This window comes from Xenopus laevis, chromosome 8L (genome assembly GCF_017654675.1).
Source record: "Xenopus laevis strain J_2021 chromosome 8L, Xenopus_laevis_v10.1, whole genome shotgun sequence".
Taxonomy (NCBI): domain Eukaryota; kingdom Metazoa; phylum Chordata; class Amphibia; order Anura; family Pipidae; genus Xenopus; species Xenopus laevis.
This window is the reverse complement of record NC_054385.1, coordinates 87,140,099-87,157,567: the sequence shown is the minus strand read 5'-3', so window position 1 is coordinate 87,157,567 and position 17,469 is coordinate 87,140,099. Positions and strand designations below refer to the sequence as shown.

Sequence of the window (17,469 nt, the reverse complement as noted above, 5' to 3'; positions counted from 1 at the left end):
ACCCCATTTTTACTAATAAAAGTAATTTCTTCCCCAGGCCATATTTATGATGTGTTAAAAATAACCATAACGATATTGTATATGTACTGTACCTGCACATTCCTATTCAGGCTCACAGCAGGAAAGAACAAGCCTTCCATGTTTTCAAAAGCAACTGGCCCTTGCTGTTCTTCATTAATGGAGAAGGTCAAGGTACGTCTGGTGAAATCTAGGAGGACACCAACAGTTGCTCCCTTTGTGATGCCTCCTTCAGTTCTGTGAAAAATAGGAAAAGTACATTTTGCTGTATAATAATTAATTTACATGTGTTGGTTACTCTTCAAATGTGCTAAATCTAGCCTGTGATTGCCCACAGTTGCTCCCTGTTATACAGAGCCTAATGAGCATTTATTGGCCATATGCATGACTAAAATAAGAGAATTTCTGTAAATAAAATACTGTACAGCATCCCACTTAAATAAGACAGAGCCGTTGCAAAAAATTGGCTTTTCAACTATAATATCAGTAGGAAATTACCTGTTTGTGTGTGAGTTGTTGTGCATGAACCAGCTGCGATTATTATCCACGTACATGGCCCAGGCTTTGTCATCCTTCCCCAGCATGACATCTTTCATCACTTCAACACGGGCAACGCCAAAGGCAGGGTCCGGGTGGTTATCATAACGATCGATTGTGAGTTCCCAGTAATGGACCCCTTTAGAAAACCCAGATTTTCCCAGCACCACCCTGTCATCATAGCTGTTGCACGTCACAGTCAGGTTGTCGTTGGAAAAAATGATGTCTGGATGTGCAGAACCAGGATTGAAAGCAAACCAGGCAACTGCAGAAATATTGGTAAGAAAAATATATCTTTCATGTTCCTTTTGATTAAGTACAGATGAATCTGAGTCAGTGCTTATAAAACTCTTATACATATCCCTGCTAGTCACAAGTGAGAGAGACAAAGGAATGAAATATTATTATGGAAAACACTACCAAAAGATTATCATTGAAAATTAGCTGATTTGATACGCACTTCGAAAAGTATCATTCTTATCCATGTGAACACTGGGCACTTCAAGTCAAAACTTTATCAATATAAAAGCATGGCAGAAGGTCTAGCCCATAAAAACAGTTGAACATTTTCTTTTAACACAGTGCCATTCACAGGTCCTATAACATATAAAGCCCCCTTTGGTTCTCAACTGCCATGCGTGTAGATATTGGAAAGTTTAAAGGCACTTTGTTTTGAGGGTAATATGATGAAACTTAAGTGACATATAAATGAAATGGTGTTAGACGGGACTGTATCTGTGCTTGTCCAAATACCATATATAAGACTGTTACACACTAAAAAAATGCCATCAAATTGTATCATTTTAAAGTCAAGATCTTTGCAAACCCTTGGTTATAATATCTATACTATATAATATTCAGACTAATCAGGTTACATGCTTAACAACTGTTTAATGCCAACATCCAAGTGAATCAAGACAACAAAGGTTCTGGATTTAGCTAAAGCCTCTTGGAATGTACATTTCCCTTCTTGGGGAAGGACTCAAAGCTGCCCCTTTTCACCCATCCTATTTGCAGTAGACATTGAACCTTTGGCTATAATAACCAGGCAATCTATAGACGTACAAGGCTTCAAGCTTAGACTCCACAAGTGGTTAGTAGTTCTCTACACAGACCCAATAGTCTCCCTAACCGCATAAAACACAAAAACCAATATACAAAGTAACCGCAAAGTGGGAAAAACCAACGTGTTTAGTCAGCCATGCTGTGATGTTTCAGGGGCGCGTCCCTCATCAGACGTAATGTATTTTTTGTTTTATGCCTTGTATTGGAAGGGGTGCAAATCTCCTTTTATACCAGGCACCATGTGTATCATTCTGAGAGGCAAATCTTTTTGCCTGACTTCCTAACCACCTCATTAGCATCAGGCATCATTTAATTTGTCACTTCTGAATCACACTCTCATTCTAGTATCTTTCAAACCTCTGTAATGTCTAGGATTTGTATTATTGTCTGCTAAAGGAAATATGATGCCCATGTGCAGCCCCACTGAAATGCAAAAAGATTCAAGAAGTTGCAAAGAGCATAAACATGGTTCTTTTTTGCATTTCTTTTTAGTTTGCCCCTTGCCGCACCATGGTAAATGATCATTCTTGAATGTTTGAAATCATCAACCATTTTTTAACATGTTCTCCTTAATTAATATAAAACACATTTTGCAACCATCCTCTACTCAACAATACACTCTGCTTTAGGCGTTAAAGTTTTTTTTATTTCTCGCAGTAATGTAAAATTCTCTTATGACAACAACCCATGCAAAACCTTATTCAATTGTTACCTGGCGAGACAAAAGATTCCTGGTCTGGGCTTTGAAGGAATTCAAGTGGACTAGGCATGGCATCGATTTGCAATCCACCTGCAAATGTAGCTGACATTCGAGAAAAGAGACCTGGTATAGGTAAAGACATGTACATAAATGTAGGTGTGTTTGGCTACTCACACTGTGGAAATGATACTCAATTCCTGGACAGACAGAGGGCATTCAGCAACTTGCTATTAGATATTCAAGTAGTATCCAGAATTTGCCTGGAATTTTAAACTGCTGGAATTTTACAATTCAAAAGGTTGTTAGGAAATGTATAATATATCATTACAAGATGCTTTATAATGTCTTAAACAGCCAGGCTTTGGTTATTGAGCACTGATTTTCCAGTGTGTAATATACAGTACGTGCCCAGAATCTAATATAGTTCCAGGCATGTAATGATTGGCCCATGTGCGGTCAGCTTTAGAAATTGAATAATCACATTGATTACAAACTGCACTTGTTCATTGGCCACTTCGCAAAACTGTCTTTGTTTTTACTGCAGTGGGATCAGCTATTACTGTTGTAGCTTAAATAATTACAGAAGGATACATATTCATTGACTTTTAGGGCTAAACTAAACAATAGAATTCTACCTGCATCTGACAATTCAGCACTAACAATGGCCGATGTTCAGGTGCCTTCAAAGGTGCCAGATCAAAATATTCCGGCCTGCTCTTTTTACGAGCCGACCGATATCCAAGTCTTCTGCTGATATCAGTCGGCTCATCTCCCACCATACATGCAACAAATTTGTTTTGTATGATATCAGCGGTGCGTCTATGGCCACCTTTAATGTTCATGCGAACGCAATGGAAAGCATATAAATGATTGTATCTATAAGTCCTAAAGCCTGTTTAGGGTTTCAAAGAGATCATGCTCCAGAAATTATGGATGCTATATATAGTATATATATATAGTAAGTTACATTTTACTACATTCTACCAGCCAGCCCAAGTAATAGTAATGTATCTGTTGTAAACTCTACCCCCCCCAAGAACTATAAATGACATTCTCCTTCTTTAAATGCATGGGCCTTATTTGACCCACTATGGCATTTTATCCACTCCCATCCATCCTTCTCAAGGTCTACATGGACTTCTCAATTTCATACCATCATTACAATATAATCCAGCCTGCAAACCTCAGAAAATCAGTCCATTATACACAATACGTGAACAACACTCATCTATAAGCAAAAAGCAACTGTCCATTACCTGGAGAGACACAAGATTCCTGTTCTGCATGCTGAAGGAATTCAAGTGGACTGGGTATGGAGTTGACTTGCAGTCGAGCTGCAATTGTAGCTGACATTCTGCGAAAAGGACCTGGGTAAAGACAATATAAAGGAACGTGTGTGCGCAGGTTCACACACAGATACAAATATGGCAGTATCACAGCACAAAGACATAGCAGTGGGCTGTAAGGGAGCTGTGTAACGCAAAATCCTAATGTCAGAGCTGACAAGTAACACAAACAAGACAAGCCGACAAATAACTACTACCACAGCAGGAAAAAACCTTGACCGATACAGATAATAAGAGAGAAATATACACACAAGTGTAGCAGAAGCCTAGTTTAGGCTATGATGTAAATATGATGTAAATCTTCACAAAAATCTCTTTATATATTGATTTAAATTGTGTTTATAGGGGTCAATTTAATAAAAGTTGCCAAGCTGACCCCATGTCTATTAACACCTTAACAAAAACTCAGAGGGTCCCATTTATGAAGCAAACATCTGATTGGCTACTTTGGTTTGCTAGATCTGGTGCAAATTGTGCAATTTCTATTATATCACCTCCATTAAGAATTAACTCTTTTTAAACCGAATAAAGGAAGGTCTCTTACGCACTGTTCCCAAAGAACTGGGAAGGAGAGTTGGCTAGACATAGCCCCATCCATCACCACTGTCAAATGAGAGTTGAGGAGGAAGCAGTTAGCTGCTAACTCGGCCCCCAAGGGGCCAAATTGGGTTCTTAAAGCTGCCAGTGTATGACTACCTTTAATTTCTTTCTTTTTAATTTTTTTAAACAAAAACAGGGTGTATAACAGCTTATACAGATACTATATATTATAGTTTATATACCTGTAGGTTGTGTGCAGAATGAGTGCATTAAAAAATTGTGTAGAATACGCCAATGGAGGGATGTGCAAAATGTCTGGATTTTTAAATTGTCTCTGGTTTATGTACTTGGCAAATGAAGATGGGAACTTCTGTAACACAAGGTGTAAGCAATTTGTTAATGATAATGGATAGCTGAACAGAATAATAAAAGCACAAATACCATGACATTCCATGCTCTAAATTGCTGCAGGAATCCAACAAAAGCCAAGGACAGCCACAAACCATAATATGACTAGAATTTCAGAAGCCGTGTGAACAATCCAAAAAGACTTCACAAAAAAATAAAAACCCCTACAACCACAAGACAACGGCACTTAAATATACACACTGAAAACTGTGATATGTACAGACACGTGCTACAGTACCTCATAGCTAAGCTTACAGCAACAAACAGTGGTAGGAATGCATAGAAACAAGTTAGGCAATAAAGTATTGGCACACAGGCAAACATTCTCACAGAAGGCAAACAGAGCTTAAAGGGATGGTTCACCTTTAAAGGACCAGTAACATCAACATTTGTTTTTATAAAATTTGTTAGTATACATTGAAAAAAAACACCAAGACAAATTAAACTTTAAAATAGCTTCCGCTCCACTTCAGAAAAAGCGACAGAGCTCCTCCCTGGCTATCTCCTTTAAGAAAGGCAGGGAGAAGAAATCGAGCGCCGCACAATGGATTGGAATCGCCTTTTCTGAAAAGGAGCGCAAGCAGAGTTTTGGGTAGAAACATAGGTAGAGAAAGGGCAGAACTCTATCAGCTATCAGGATAAAACATCACGTTTTCTGTTATAAATGTACTCCCAAGGAAGTATCATACTCTCTGAATTGCCTATTATATTGAGCTTTAGGTTTGTTGTATAAAATAAATTACTTGCCCAGAATAGGAAAATATTGTCATACATGAAAGAACAGAACAACCGAACAAACAGTTTCTATAATAAACCATTACAAGAAAGCAGCTGCAGGGCTGTTTTAAGTATTAGGGAGACTCCCTTGTAGAATTTCCACCTTTTCTGTAAAAAAATACCAGCCTTCCTATCGTAGAAGCTGGGGGGGGGATATATTGTAGATGACCGGTATATATCCCCATTCTTTAGGTTTTAAAACTACCTCTTTAAGAGACACCATGGGGTTAACCAGCCAGAGGTGGGCTGGACACCAAGGGGTGTTTAATGGAGGTGAGCAGCAGGTGAAAGGGGTGGAAGTTTTTCACAAGTGGTAACTCACTGCTGAGTTGAACAGAAAATGCTGTGTCTCTAAAAGACTGGAGAGTTCATTCCCTAAAGACTGGAAGTTGTATGTTTGGCAAGTAAGCAATTCTAATGTTTGGACTTATATATTGCTGAAGTGAATCTGTTTTGTTTTCTGTGCAGCTGTTTGCTGCTGAAATGCCACCTAGTTTACCCATGGGGTTTAGTAACAGGGGTCTTGGCCATTCGCAATTATCTTTACAAAATCTGGGGCTACGCAATTCCAGTAAATATGTACCACCTGCCACTGATAATGTAGTCGAAGCTTATATCAAATTAGTAACTAATGACATTGATAAATTAAAAAGAAGGGTATGGCGTAATCCCTGGAAGGGACAGAAGGCTAATCTTAGTTTCCAAGAAAGATCCTGTTTGAAGGATCTAGGAATGGATAAAAATTTGATAATTAAGCCAGCAGACAAAGGGGGAGCCCTAGTGGTACAAAATACACAAGATTATGTAGCAGATATACGAAATCAATTATCAGACACAGAAGTGTATAAAAAACTAAGTAATAACCCACTTACTTCTATTCAACAGTGTATTATGGATAAGGTGTATAAGGCATGTGAAGATGGCATTATAGATGAAGATCAAAAGGATTTTCTGATCAAACAAGATCCCATCACCCCTGTCTTTTACACCTTACCGAAAATACACAAGAGTCTTGAAAAACCACCGGGGAGACCCATAGTGGCAGGTACTGAATCAGTTCTTAGTCCATTATCTATCTATTTAGACAAAGTCTTACAACCTATAGTGCAAACAATGAAATCATACGTGAAGGACACAAAACATTTGTTAGAAATTATTAAGGGACTGACACTTCCTGGACACAACATTTTATTGTGCAGTTTTGATGTAACAAGCCTTTATACCTCAATCTCACATGAATCAGGTATGAAGGCTATCAGTCATTTTTTGGATATTTCATCTTACACTGAACCTAAAAAAACAATTTTTACTAGATTTACTGGAAATAGTTCTACATCAAAATTACTTCCTTTTTGGGGATGATTACTTTATACAGCAGCGTGGCACTGCCATGGGTAGCAATGTGGCACCCACATATGCAAATTTATATATGGCATTTATGGAAGAAAAATTTATTTATTCACATCCATTGTTTCAGGTTCATTGTTTGGTATATCTACGCTATATTGACGATATATTTATATTGTGGGATGGAGACCAAATGAGTTTACAATCATTTCATGATTATATTAATAATATGGAAGCAAATTTGAAATTCACAGATATATCAAGTACTGAGACATTGAACTTTCTGGATGTAAGATTATTTCGGAAAGGTGTGAAACTTGAGTCAGATTTGTATAGAAAAGAAACTGATAAAAATAATTTACTTCACTATCAAAGTTTTCATCCAGCAGCTTTAAAGAAATCTTTACCCTCTACACAGTATACCAGAGTTAAGCGCATTGTTAGTGATACAGAGGTTTGTAAAACACGACTCGCACAAATGACAGAACGCTTCTCACAAAGGGGTTATCCTAATGTAATACTAGAGGAAGGCTTGAATAAAGTCAAAGAAAAATACACAGGTCCCCTCCCGTTGAAACGGGATATTATTAATAAAAAAGAGGGACAACGGATGGTCTTTGTCAGTAAATACACAACAGCAAGCAGGCAGGTGTCTAACATTGTCCAGAAACATTGGCATTTATTACAGAACTGTCTGACACATATACCACAATTCAGCGAGCCACCACTTATTGCATATAAAAGGGGAAGTAACATACGTGATAAACTAGTGAAAGCGGATATAGGACCTCAAAAAGAGTTCAAACAACGGTTTTTACAGAGTCCCAAATATGGCACTTTCCCATGCCTGGGTTGTACACAATGTAATTCAGTGATAAAAGGGAAACACTTTTGCCATCTGCACACTGGTAAGAAATACCCAATTAAAAACTTTTTTACTTGTGAATCAACATATGTAATATATTTATTGAAATGCCCATGTGGCTTAATTTATGTGGGAGAAACCACCCAAAAAATTAAAGATCGCATTTCGAAACATAAATCCACGATCCGTAGGGAAATAACAACGCTACCAGTTCCCCAACATTTCCATCAGGCAAGACATACCGTAAGCCAATTAAAATTTCAAGTCATTGAGACAGTGGGAATTCCAAGAAGGGGTGGAGATAGATTACTACAATTAAAACACCGCGAAATGTATTGGATACATACTTTGGATACAATATGGCCACGGGGATTAAACAGGGATTACACTCCAGCAATGTTCATTTTTAAGTAAGTGGGATGTATACACAATGTTTTTAATGTTTGATTACTACTATACAAAGTTTTATCTTGTTATTTATCCTTTATTTGTATTTCCTCTTTTCTTATCTGTTCCTTTTTTTCTTCTTTTTTAAGGTTATTAACTGATCTACAATGAATACTGAGTGCTGCTTGCGTAACGTGCACAACGGTATGAGTCTTATGATTTGACTGGGTACCCAGTGCAATATTAATCATGACAGCGCCTCAGGTAAAATGAGATCAGTTTTTCACTAGTATATTTTTAACACTGTCTAATAACAGACTGAATATGGATTCACTTTTTCTATGAATGTCGACACATTAAGAGTTAACTGATGGGTAAATTATACTAACCAATGGAATTGTGGAAAGGGGGAAATTGATGTAACCACACCCTTATGACACTATATATGTTTCTCAAAGAAGTAATCACATTAGGCTTGATAAAGGGTCCAGTTGGGCCCGAAACGTTGCCCTATTGTGTGTATGTATGGGCTAATAAAACACTGAAGATTTTTTCAATACTACCGGTGTGCTACTGGATTTTTTCCATTGGATGTGAAACTTGACCCAGCTTGCAGGCAAAGGTCCTCCAGTCTAGCACCTGGACCTACACAGGTGAATATAAGAGGGTAGAGCACTCCTAAATACTTGCTGCTGCTGAAATACTAACCTGAATTGAGAAAAAAAAAACAGACTGTTTTACCTTCAATCTGGAGTGACCTGCATGTCTGGTGAAAAAAACCCCGCTGTTATCCCCCAAACTTCACACTATATATTGTATATTATGTATATTATCTTTTTCCCTATTAATAACATTGGGATCAACCATCATTTTTACCGGCCAGACCAGTTATATACTGGCCAGGTGGCAACCCTACTCCCTTGTCATGCAGTGATCCCCAACCAGTGGCTCATGAGCGGCATGTTGCTCCCCAACCCATTGAATGGTGCTCCCAGTGGCCTCAAAGCAGATGCTTATTTTTGAATTCCTGGCTTGAAGGCAGTTAGTTGCATAAAAAACAGGTGTATTGCCAAGCAGAGCCTCCTGTAGGCTGCCAGTCCACATAGGGGGATTCAGTAGCCAATCACAGGCACCCTCAGGAACTTTTTGCATCTGTATGTTGCTCTCCAACTTCTTTTAAATTTGAATGTGGCTCACTGGTAAATAAAAAAGGTTGGGGACCCCTGGTGAGGCACCTGGCATCTCGTTGCCACATTACAGTGTGTGTGGGGAGAATAGGGGTGGCATTCAGTAGAAATGACAGTTTCATATTCTAACTATACACTGTAATATAAATGATTTCTACATTTGAAGAATCCCGACAAGGGGCTTGGTCTGGATGCTGAGCTAGATACACGCACTATACAGAGACTCCCGCTCAAGGTACATTAAATCGACAAAAAATTGGGTCTATAGCTCCAAAATGGGAAAACTAACAAAAAGCTTCACCCCAGCCAGCACCCAGCGAACCACCTCGAACAGAAAAACCAAAGAAATATCAACTTTTTTCGAAGGCAGTCAGTCTTCCCTTCCTGCGCAACTGAGCCCTAAGATGGCGGTTGATGAGGAGGCGCGTCAGCAGAGTGACTCCACAGGCAACTCCACTCTGATCCGGACTCCTACAAGCCCAGCTACGGACATACAGGCACTGATAGCTGCCTTACCGCAAAAGGGCGATCTCACACAACAGCTGTCAGACATAAAAGAGGCACAACGGCATGAGACAGCGGAACTCAATAGGGAGCTCCAGACACTTGCCACGCGACTCGACACACTAGAGAGCGCACAAGCTTCATTGTCTACCATGACGCAGGCCAATTCGCGCTGTGTAAATCGGCACACGGGACAAATAGTAGCACTGAGGCGGGTGGTGGAAGACGCCGAAAACCGAAATAGGCGGTGCAATATCCGAATCAGAGGATTATCGGAGGATGTGGGAGACGCTGAGCTATGCCCAACACTACTACAACTGTTTAACGAACTGTTGGAGCAGGAGCAGAGTACAGAAATCCCCATTGACTACTAACTACCTCCTTCCCCTAGTGACTTAATTAGAGACCCAATAACTAACAAACCTACTTATGAAGTACCGAGAAAGTGGTAGCCCTCACGGTATAACCCCATAACTCAAAACTTTTGGTAGGTGTCGACCTACCTCTGTTACAAAGAAGACACCCACCCCTAGACGCCTGAAATACCTTTGCTAGGTGAGTTTCAAAACCACCTGAGGGTTGAGGCGTTAAACACCCTTCCTCTTGGCGTTTTTTTCTAAAAGGCTTGATTTGCTAAAACTCCTCCCTAAGACCAACCGTACCCTACTTACCCCCACTCCTTCCCCCCCTCCCTTTTTTTTTCTTTTTCTCTGTTTGTTTGTTTTTGTTGTTTTTTTTCCCCTCTCCTCCTTTCTCTCTCTCTCTTCTATCTGCTCATCCTCCCCTCCTACAGAGCCGCCAGTTCCAAGACCACCTCCGCCAAGCTATGTATAGTGAGCCTCAACTTTAACGGACTGAACTCTCCGCAGAAACAAATCCTGCTGTCAAGTGAACTTCGAAAACGTAAAGTCTCGGTCGCATTTATCCAAAAGACACACTTCAAAGAGGGACATGCTCCCAGATGGAACAACAGGTACTATCCAGAATTTTATACCAGCAGATACCAGAACACCAAAGTCAAAGGAGTAGTGATTTTGTTCGCACCCGACTGTGGCTTTCTGATATCTGAAAAAAAATCAGACTCATTAGGTAGATATGTCTTTGTCAAAGGTTCTATTGCAGGGAAAAAGTATACATTTGCCAATCTGTACCTCCCCAACACCGACCTTAGACACCAGTGCAGGGAAATCCAGCGTACCGGGAAACCACATCGTACTGCTGAAAAAACTTTTGCATAACCTCTAGTTCATAGACGCTTGGTGGATACAAAACCCCACCACAAGATAATATACTTTCTACTCACATCGACATAACACATATTACAGAATAGATTTCCTCCTGGTTTCACACAATAGCCTGAAAGAAGTATTTTCATATAAAATACATGACCGCACCTGGTCAGACCACCTAGCTCTGTCCCCCACACAAACACTTGGTGACTCAATGAGGCTATACTGAAAGATATACAAATTTTAAAAGATATAAGTAAACATATACAACTCTATTTTAAAGAGAACTCCACTGCGGACGTAACAGCCTTGACTTGGTGGGAAGCACATACCGTATATATCCGAGTATAAGCCGAGTTTTTCAGCATCCAAAATATGCTGAAAAAGTCTACCTCGGCTTATACTCGGGTCAGCAGTACCCGACCCGAGTAGCTGAGATTGGAGTCACTTTTAATCATTCCTATACCAACAGTACACTTGGGGAGAGACTGCAATATCCCACAATGCCTTCTGTTGGTTATATGAAAGAATAACAGTGCACCCTCTGTTGGTTATATGAAAGAATAACAGTGACTGCAATATCACACAGCGACATCTGTTGGTTATATGAAAGAATAACAGTGACTGCAATATCACACAGCGCCATCTGTTGGTTGTATGAAAGAATAACAGTGCGCCCTCTGTTGGTTATATGAAAGATTAACAGTGACTGCAATATCACACAGCGCCATCTGTTGGTTGTATGAAAGAATAACAGTGCGCCCTCTGTTGGTTATATTAAAGAATAACAGTGACTGCAATATCACACAGCGCCATCTGTTGGTTGTATGAAAGAATAACAGTGCGCCCTCTGTTGGTTATATTAAAGAATAACAGTGACTGCAATATCACACAGCACCCTCTGTTGGTTATATGAAAGAATAACAGTGCGCCCTCTGTTGGTTATATGAAAGAATAACAGTGACTGCAATATCACACAGCACCCTCTGTTGGTTATATGAAAGAATAACAGTGACTGCAATATCACACAGCGCCCTCTGTTGGTTATATGAAAGATTAACAGTGATGGCAATATCACACAGCACCCTCTGCACATGATAGTGGGACAGTGGGACAATGCACACAGTAATCCGTTTGGCAATTCTCTGTCACCATCAACTTTGCAAAGAAGTTCGGTTAATCGCTGGGGGGGTCGCTTTGGCAGAATGTGCGCTGCTGGGAGACAGGGCTGTAGTTGTGTCTAGGCTTATACTAGAGTCAATAAGTTTTCCCAGTTTTTGTAGGTAAAATTAGGTACCTCGGCTTATACTCGGGGCGGCTTATACTCGAGTATATACGGTAAGTGCATCATAAGGGGACTCCTAATACAAATAGGAGCTAAACGCTATTGCAGAAAAACAAAAGACCTTACTTATTAAGATACGGAACCTAGAGACGCAACACAAAACTGATACATCAGATACTATATTAGCTGAACTCACACTGGCCAGACAGGAATTGAATAATACACTGGACAATTTCACAAAACGAGCAATTACCATATCACGTCATATATTTTATAAACACGGGGACAAGTGTGTGCGACTGTTGGCGAGGATATTGAAAAGCAAACAAGCAAAAACCTATACAACAGCTATAAAAGACACTAAAGGGAAACTACATCATCTAACTGACAAAATAACTGAAACATTTGAGCAATTCTATACTAAGTTATACCAACTTGAGGACCCATATCAAGACCCCAACCACAGAGCCATAACTTCAATACGAGACTACCTGAACCAATCTAACACGACAAATTGAAACAACAAGATATCACAGCACTTAAACAAGAAATAACAATAGACAAAGTCAAATTAGCGCTGAGCAAAACCCCCACGGGCAAGAACCCAGGAGCAGACGGCTATCCTATAATTTACTACAAGGGAATTTACAACTTTATCACTTTACCGAAAAGGGAAAACTCATCACTAAACAAGAATTCCATAATGTTAAACCTTTTGCACCAGCAGAACATTTTAAATATTCACAAATTGCACACTACTACAGAGCATTAGGGGGAGCAACCACTCTATCTCAACCATTAACAGTATTTGAAAAACATTGTGCACTTAGTGAACCACCACGGCATAACATATCTAATATATATAGAGGCTTGCAAACGCAAGATAATTTAAACAACCTACGCTTCATCCAATCATGGAATACAGACCTAGAACTGACACTTTCAGAGGAGCAGATTGGCAACGCAATACTTAAATTACAATGTAGCTCTAGATGTAGCCGGATACAACAACTAAATTACAAAATTCTCATCAAGTGGTATAGAACGCCAGTAAAGTTACAAACAATATTTCCACAGACATTCCGGAACATGTTGAAGGTGCTCTGGGGCAAGAGGTAACATGTTACACATATTTTGGAACTGCCCTCAGTTAAAACCTTATTGGGACCAGGGCATACATCTGTCAGAAGAAATCCTAAACTCTAATATAGAACAGAGCCCAGCTTACTGCCTGTTGTTCCACATGGAGAGTCCTATCTCTGCCTTCAAAAACTCTTTAGAACCTTAACTATTAAATGTGGCGAAATGTCTCATTCCCCTACATTGGAAGATGCAACATGTGCCAACAATAAAAGACTGGCTTACAAAAATTGAAGAGCTTTATGTTTTTGAGGAACTCTCAGCATATACGGAGGAACAAAATGCAAAATTCACTGCAACTTGGTGGAGGTGGTTGGAATTTAAAGAAACGGAAAGGTATAAGGAATTGTTTTGGTAAGGTTTGGGGCGCACACCCTCTTTCTCTCCCCCCCTCCTCCTTTTTTTTTTCTTTCCCTCTCTCTCTCTCTTCTTGTCTCTCTTCATTCACACACCTTCCCCATATCCTATTGTTAAGGTGGCCATAGACACACAGATCCTATCGTACGATTTTCGGATCATGTGTGGCGTGTGCCGACATCTTTCGTCCGACGGAGATCGGTCATTTGGTCGATCGGTCAGGTTTAATTTTGACCCGACCGATCCCGCCGGAACCCAGGGCACATCGTTTGGCCATATGGCCGAACAATCAGATGACACCCGTTATAGCCATGTTTGTTAATGACATATCGGGGAAAGATCCGCTCATTTGGCGATGTTGCCAAACAAGCGGATCTTTGCATCTATGGCTACCTTTACATTCACAATTCTCGTGACCTGATATGAGATGCACTCTGCTTATGTTATTCATGTAGGTCCTGCGAGACCGATAATGTTTGGATTTCCATGTAAATATTTTTCAATAAAAAGATAATTGGGAAAAAAAAGAATCCCGACAATATTGTTTGAAATATCAATTTTTGGCCAGAAATTTCCCCAACTTGCTTATAAAAAAAGAGACCTACAAACAACAAAAATGCAACAAGAAAATAGCATGAATGTGTGCAGAAGAATGGTAAATGGCATTTTAATATGGTGATTTAAAGCTATGACGAGTTCTTATTTTTGATTTAAAGAATGTAAAAATATAATAGATAATTAGATTTTTTAGCAGCTATGAAGGTTAATTTCCACTGTACCCAACTCTTCCTGATCAAGGTGAGCGTACTATATTGCACACAACACAATAAGGCTTATTTACGTACCTAGATGCAGTGAACAAAGTGTAATTTTTAATGCAATCGCCATATTTTTCCCTACAATGTAGTGTTTATTCCTAGAATTCTAGGCCCAATTGCGAGTGCAATGGGGCGATTTGCTTGGCGCAACTGTGCTGCACCTACCGCAATTGCAGGCGATAGATCCAACTGTGCGTGTGCTCCAGCACAAATTGGGCACAGCAGCTCAAAAGTCTGGCTGGCATCATTTCTGGTGTTCACCATGCAAGTGACATCAGCACCTGATACTTTAGGCACACGTATGCTGTGCCTTTTGAAGCACGATGCAAAGGGAACTCTGAAGCTACTGTCTGGTCTGGTGGCAATAACTCCAAGGTTCCCCAACGTGAATAGGCGCAGCATTGCCCACTTCGGAATGGAAGCCAGAAAGGACTGAGTGGCACAGGGCACAACTATACTCAAGTGTGAAAAGCCCATTTTGAAGCAGATTCCTTCAATAAAAAGTTGTTTTAGGCGGACGTCAATGAGTCCCAACGGGTTCAAAGAGGAGAACACCAAAAAATGTAAATGTCGTTTGTACATGCCCATGGCAAGAATATGGGTAACACTTTAGATCCAAGTTTTGGCCTAACAGTACTTCAGATGAATAGTGTATATCTCTACACAAAATGATGACTGAGAAAGGGACTTATAAAGACTGTATATTAAACAGAAGGGTATTAAATAGAAGGGTAAATAATGCCACAGCAGGAATGTAAGAGATAAAAAGAGTACAGTTAAATGCAATCTGTGTCCTTTTACACATATTTTTATGTGTGCTCTGGAGGATACACTCTATCCCTCCCTAGCCTATAATATCTCTTCACAGGGGTCCTCTTACCTGGGTCTTAAATCTACAACTTTGCTCCCCTTTAAAGAGGAAGGTTTCCATCGAAAAAAGAATTTAATTTGAAATTGTGACGTTTAAATGAATGGCTAAGAAACAGTACTATAACAAATGTGCATTCATTGAATCAGCTGGGAGCACAAGTTAAGTCATGTTTCACCCCTTCCCAGCAAATTCATAGTGTTGGAAAGGAAATTCATAGTGCCCAAATGCTACCCAGAGATACATTTCCATTACCTTCAGAAGTCTGCAGAATCAGCGTTTTGCTGTATAAGCTGACTCCTGTCTTGTTGAACGCTTTCACTCGTGCACTGTATGTGCTATTGAAATGAAGGCCATCCACTGTGCACATTGTCTCCTTCCCAACAAAGACCTCCTGTGAAAGTCAAAAGTTATCTTCATCACAACTGTTCTCAAACCAACACTGTTACAGTTTAAATGCTCCATCCTACTGAATATTTATCCATTCTACAACTGGTGTACAGGTATGGGACCTGTTATCCAGAATGCTTGGGACCTGGGGTTTTCTAGATAACAGATCTTTCTGTAATTTGGATCTGTATCTCTTAAATCTACTAGAAAATCATGTAAACGTTAAATAAATAGGCTGGTTTTGCTTCCAATAGGGATTCATTATATGTTAGTTTGGATCAAGTACAAGGTACTGCTTTTGGTTCATTTCCAGGAATGATTTATATTCTATCAAACTATACAACTGTCTCTTGTAAAAAAAAAACATTATTTGTCTCTCAAATGGATATAATGCAATGTTCTTACATTTGTTTTGAATACTGATGATTGAAGTACCCATGTCACCATTTTCATCCAATAGACAATTATTTACATGGGGCTAAATCAGAGATAACCAGATTCTGATGAGAGCTCCAGATAAACTAGTTGCATTTATGCACCCCCCCCCCTGTACCCATTAGACATTTTTATTGCATCATTTCTCCAGTGCCGGAAATAAAGTTTATGAACTAGCAGGGCTGGGAATCTACTGCCCGCAGCCTGCATATAGATTGTGTGCATTGTTTTGACTGCAGGGATAGTAGAATTCACGATTTAGTCATTCAAATAAATCAATAGCAATCATTTCCTCTGGCAGAGGTTCATTCCCTTCTGTTTTATTTGTAATGGAATAGAATGGAATACAATGCCTTCTTGGAGACTGAATTTGGGGCTCATTTATCAACACTGGGCAAATTTGCCCATGGGCAGTTACCTATAGCAACCAATCAGTGATAAGCTTTTTAAAGTCAGCTGCAAGTAGAATAATAAATGCAGCAATCTGATTGGTTTCCAGGGGTTACTGCCCATGGGCAAATTTGCCCAGTGTTTATAAATGACCCCCATTTGTGTCTTGCGATTTGTATTACAGCTAGACACAGGGAAAGGTTAGATTATGTTTTTATTATGTGTAATGAAATAGCGAGTTTTGGTTTCTCTTCAATGACGGGATATTGTGAACTTTTATATATTAAAGATTTGTTTGCTGCCTCACTCTAATAATAGGTTAGGCGCACAGCTCAGCCAATGGTTGCAGATATATCTACCTAGCCCGAAATAAGAAATAGGCTAAAAGTATTCAATGCAACAGAAAGTGAACTCCTCGGCTCCCATGCTCATTTATCAACACTGGGCAAATTTGCCCATGGGCAGTTACCCATCGCAACCAATCAGTGAATAGCTTTTTAAAGTCAGCTGCGAGTAGAACAATGAATGTAGCAATTTGATTGGTTGGCATTAGTTACTTTCCATGGGCAAATTTGCCCAGTGTTGATAGATGACCCCCATATATGTGCTCATTAGCCTCTCCTTCACAGCTCCATAGTCTTCAAGTTAATCTTACCCTGAATTGTCCTCCATTTCCATCATCCAGCTCCAGTATGTATCCTTCTGTTTGCACCATAGACATTGATGGTTGTTTCCATGACAGAGTGGCACTGTTGTTGTGGTTACAACATTCTTCCAGATGTAAGAGTGGTGGTGCAGGGACTAAAGAGGGAACTAAAAGGGGAAAAATCATGTGACCTTTGACACTATAAATTATTCACCAAAAGTAAAAATATC

The 17,469-nt window shown here is 39.6% G+C and overlaps 1 protein-coding gene across 8 annotated transcripts in view; it reads right to left on the bottom strand.

Moving 5' to 3' along the window:
- Positions 1–17,469, bottom strand: part of trim9.L (tripartite motif containing 9 L homeolog) — a 60,219-nt gene that overhangs the window by 5,039 nt on the left and 37,711 nt on the right. For 2 of the 8 annotated variants that reach the window (XM_018230541.2, XM_018230542.2), the window contains exons 6-11: positions 17,249–17,406; positions 15,634–15,772; positions 3,577–3,687; positions 2,333–2,443; positions 517–820; positions 93–255 (exon numbers count right to left, since the gene is read on the bottom strand). In XM_018230541.2, the coding sequence (XP_018086030.1) occupies positions 93–255; positions 517–820; positions 2,333–2,443; positions 3,577–3,687; positions 15,634–15,772; positions 17,249–17,406 (986 nt within the window). The remainder of the gene's footprint in view (positions 1–92; positions 256–516; positions 821–2,332; positions 2,444–3,576; positions 3,688–15,633; positions 15,773–17,248; positions 17,407–17,469) is intronic. The other 6 variants (XM_018230545.2, XM_018230546.2, XM_041573051.1 and 3 more) reach the window with 5 other exon arrangements.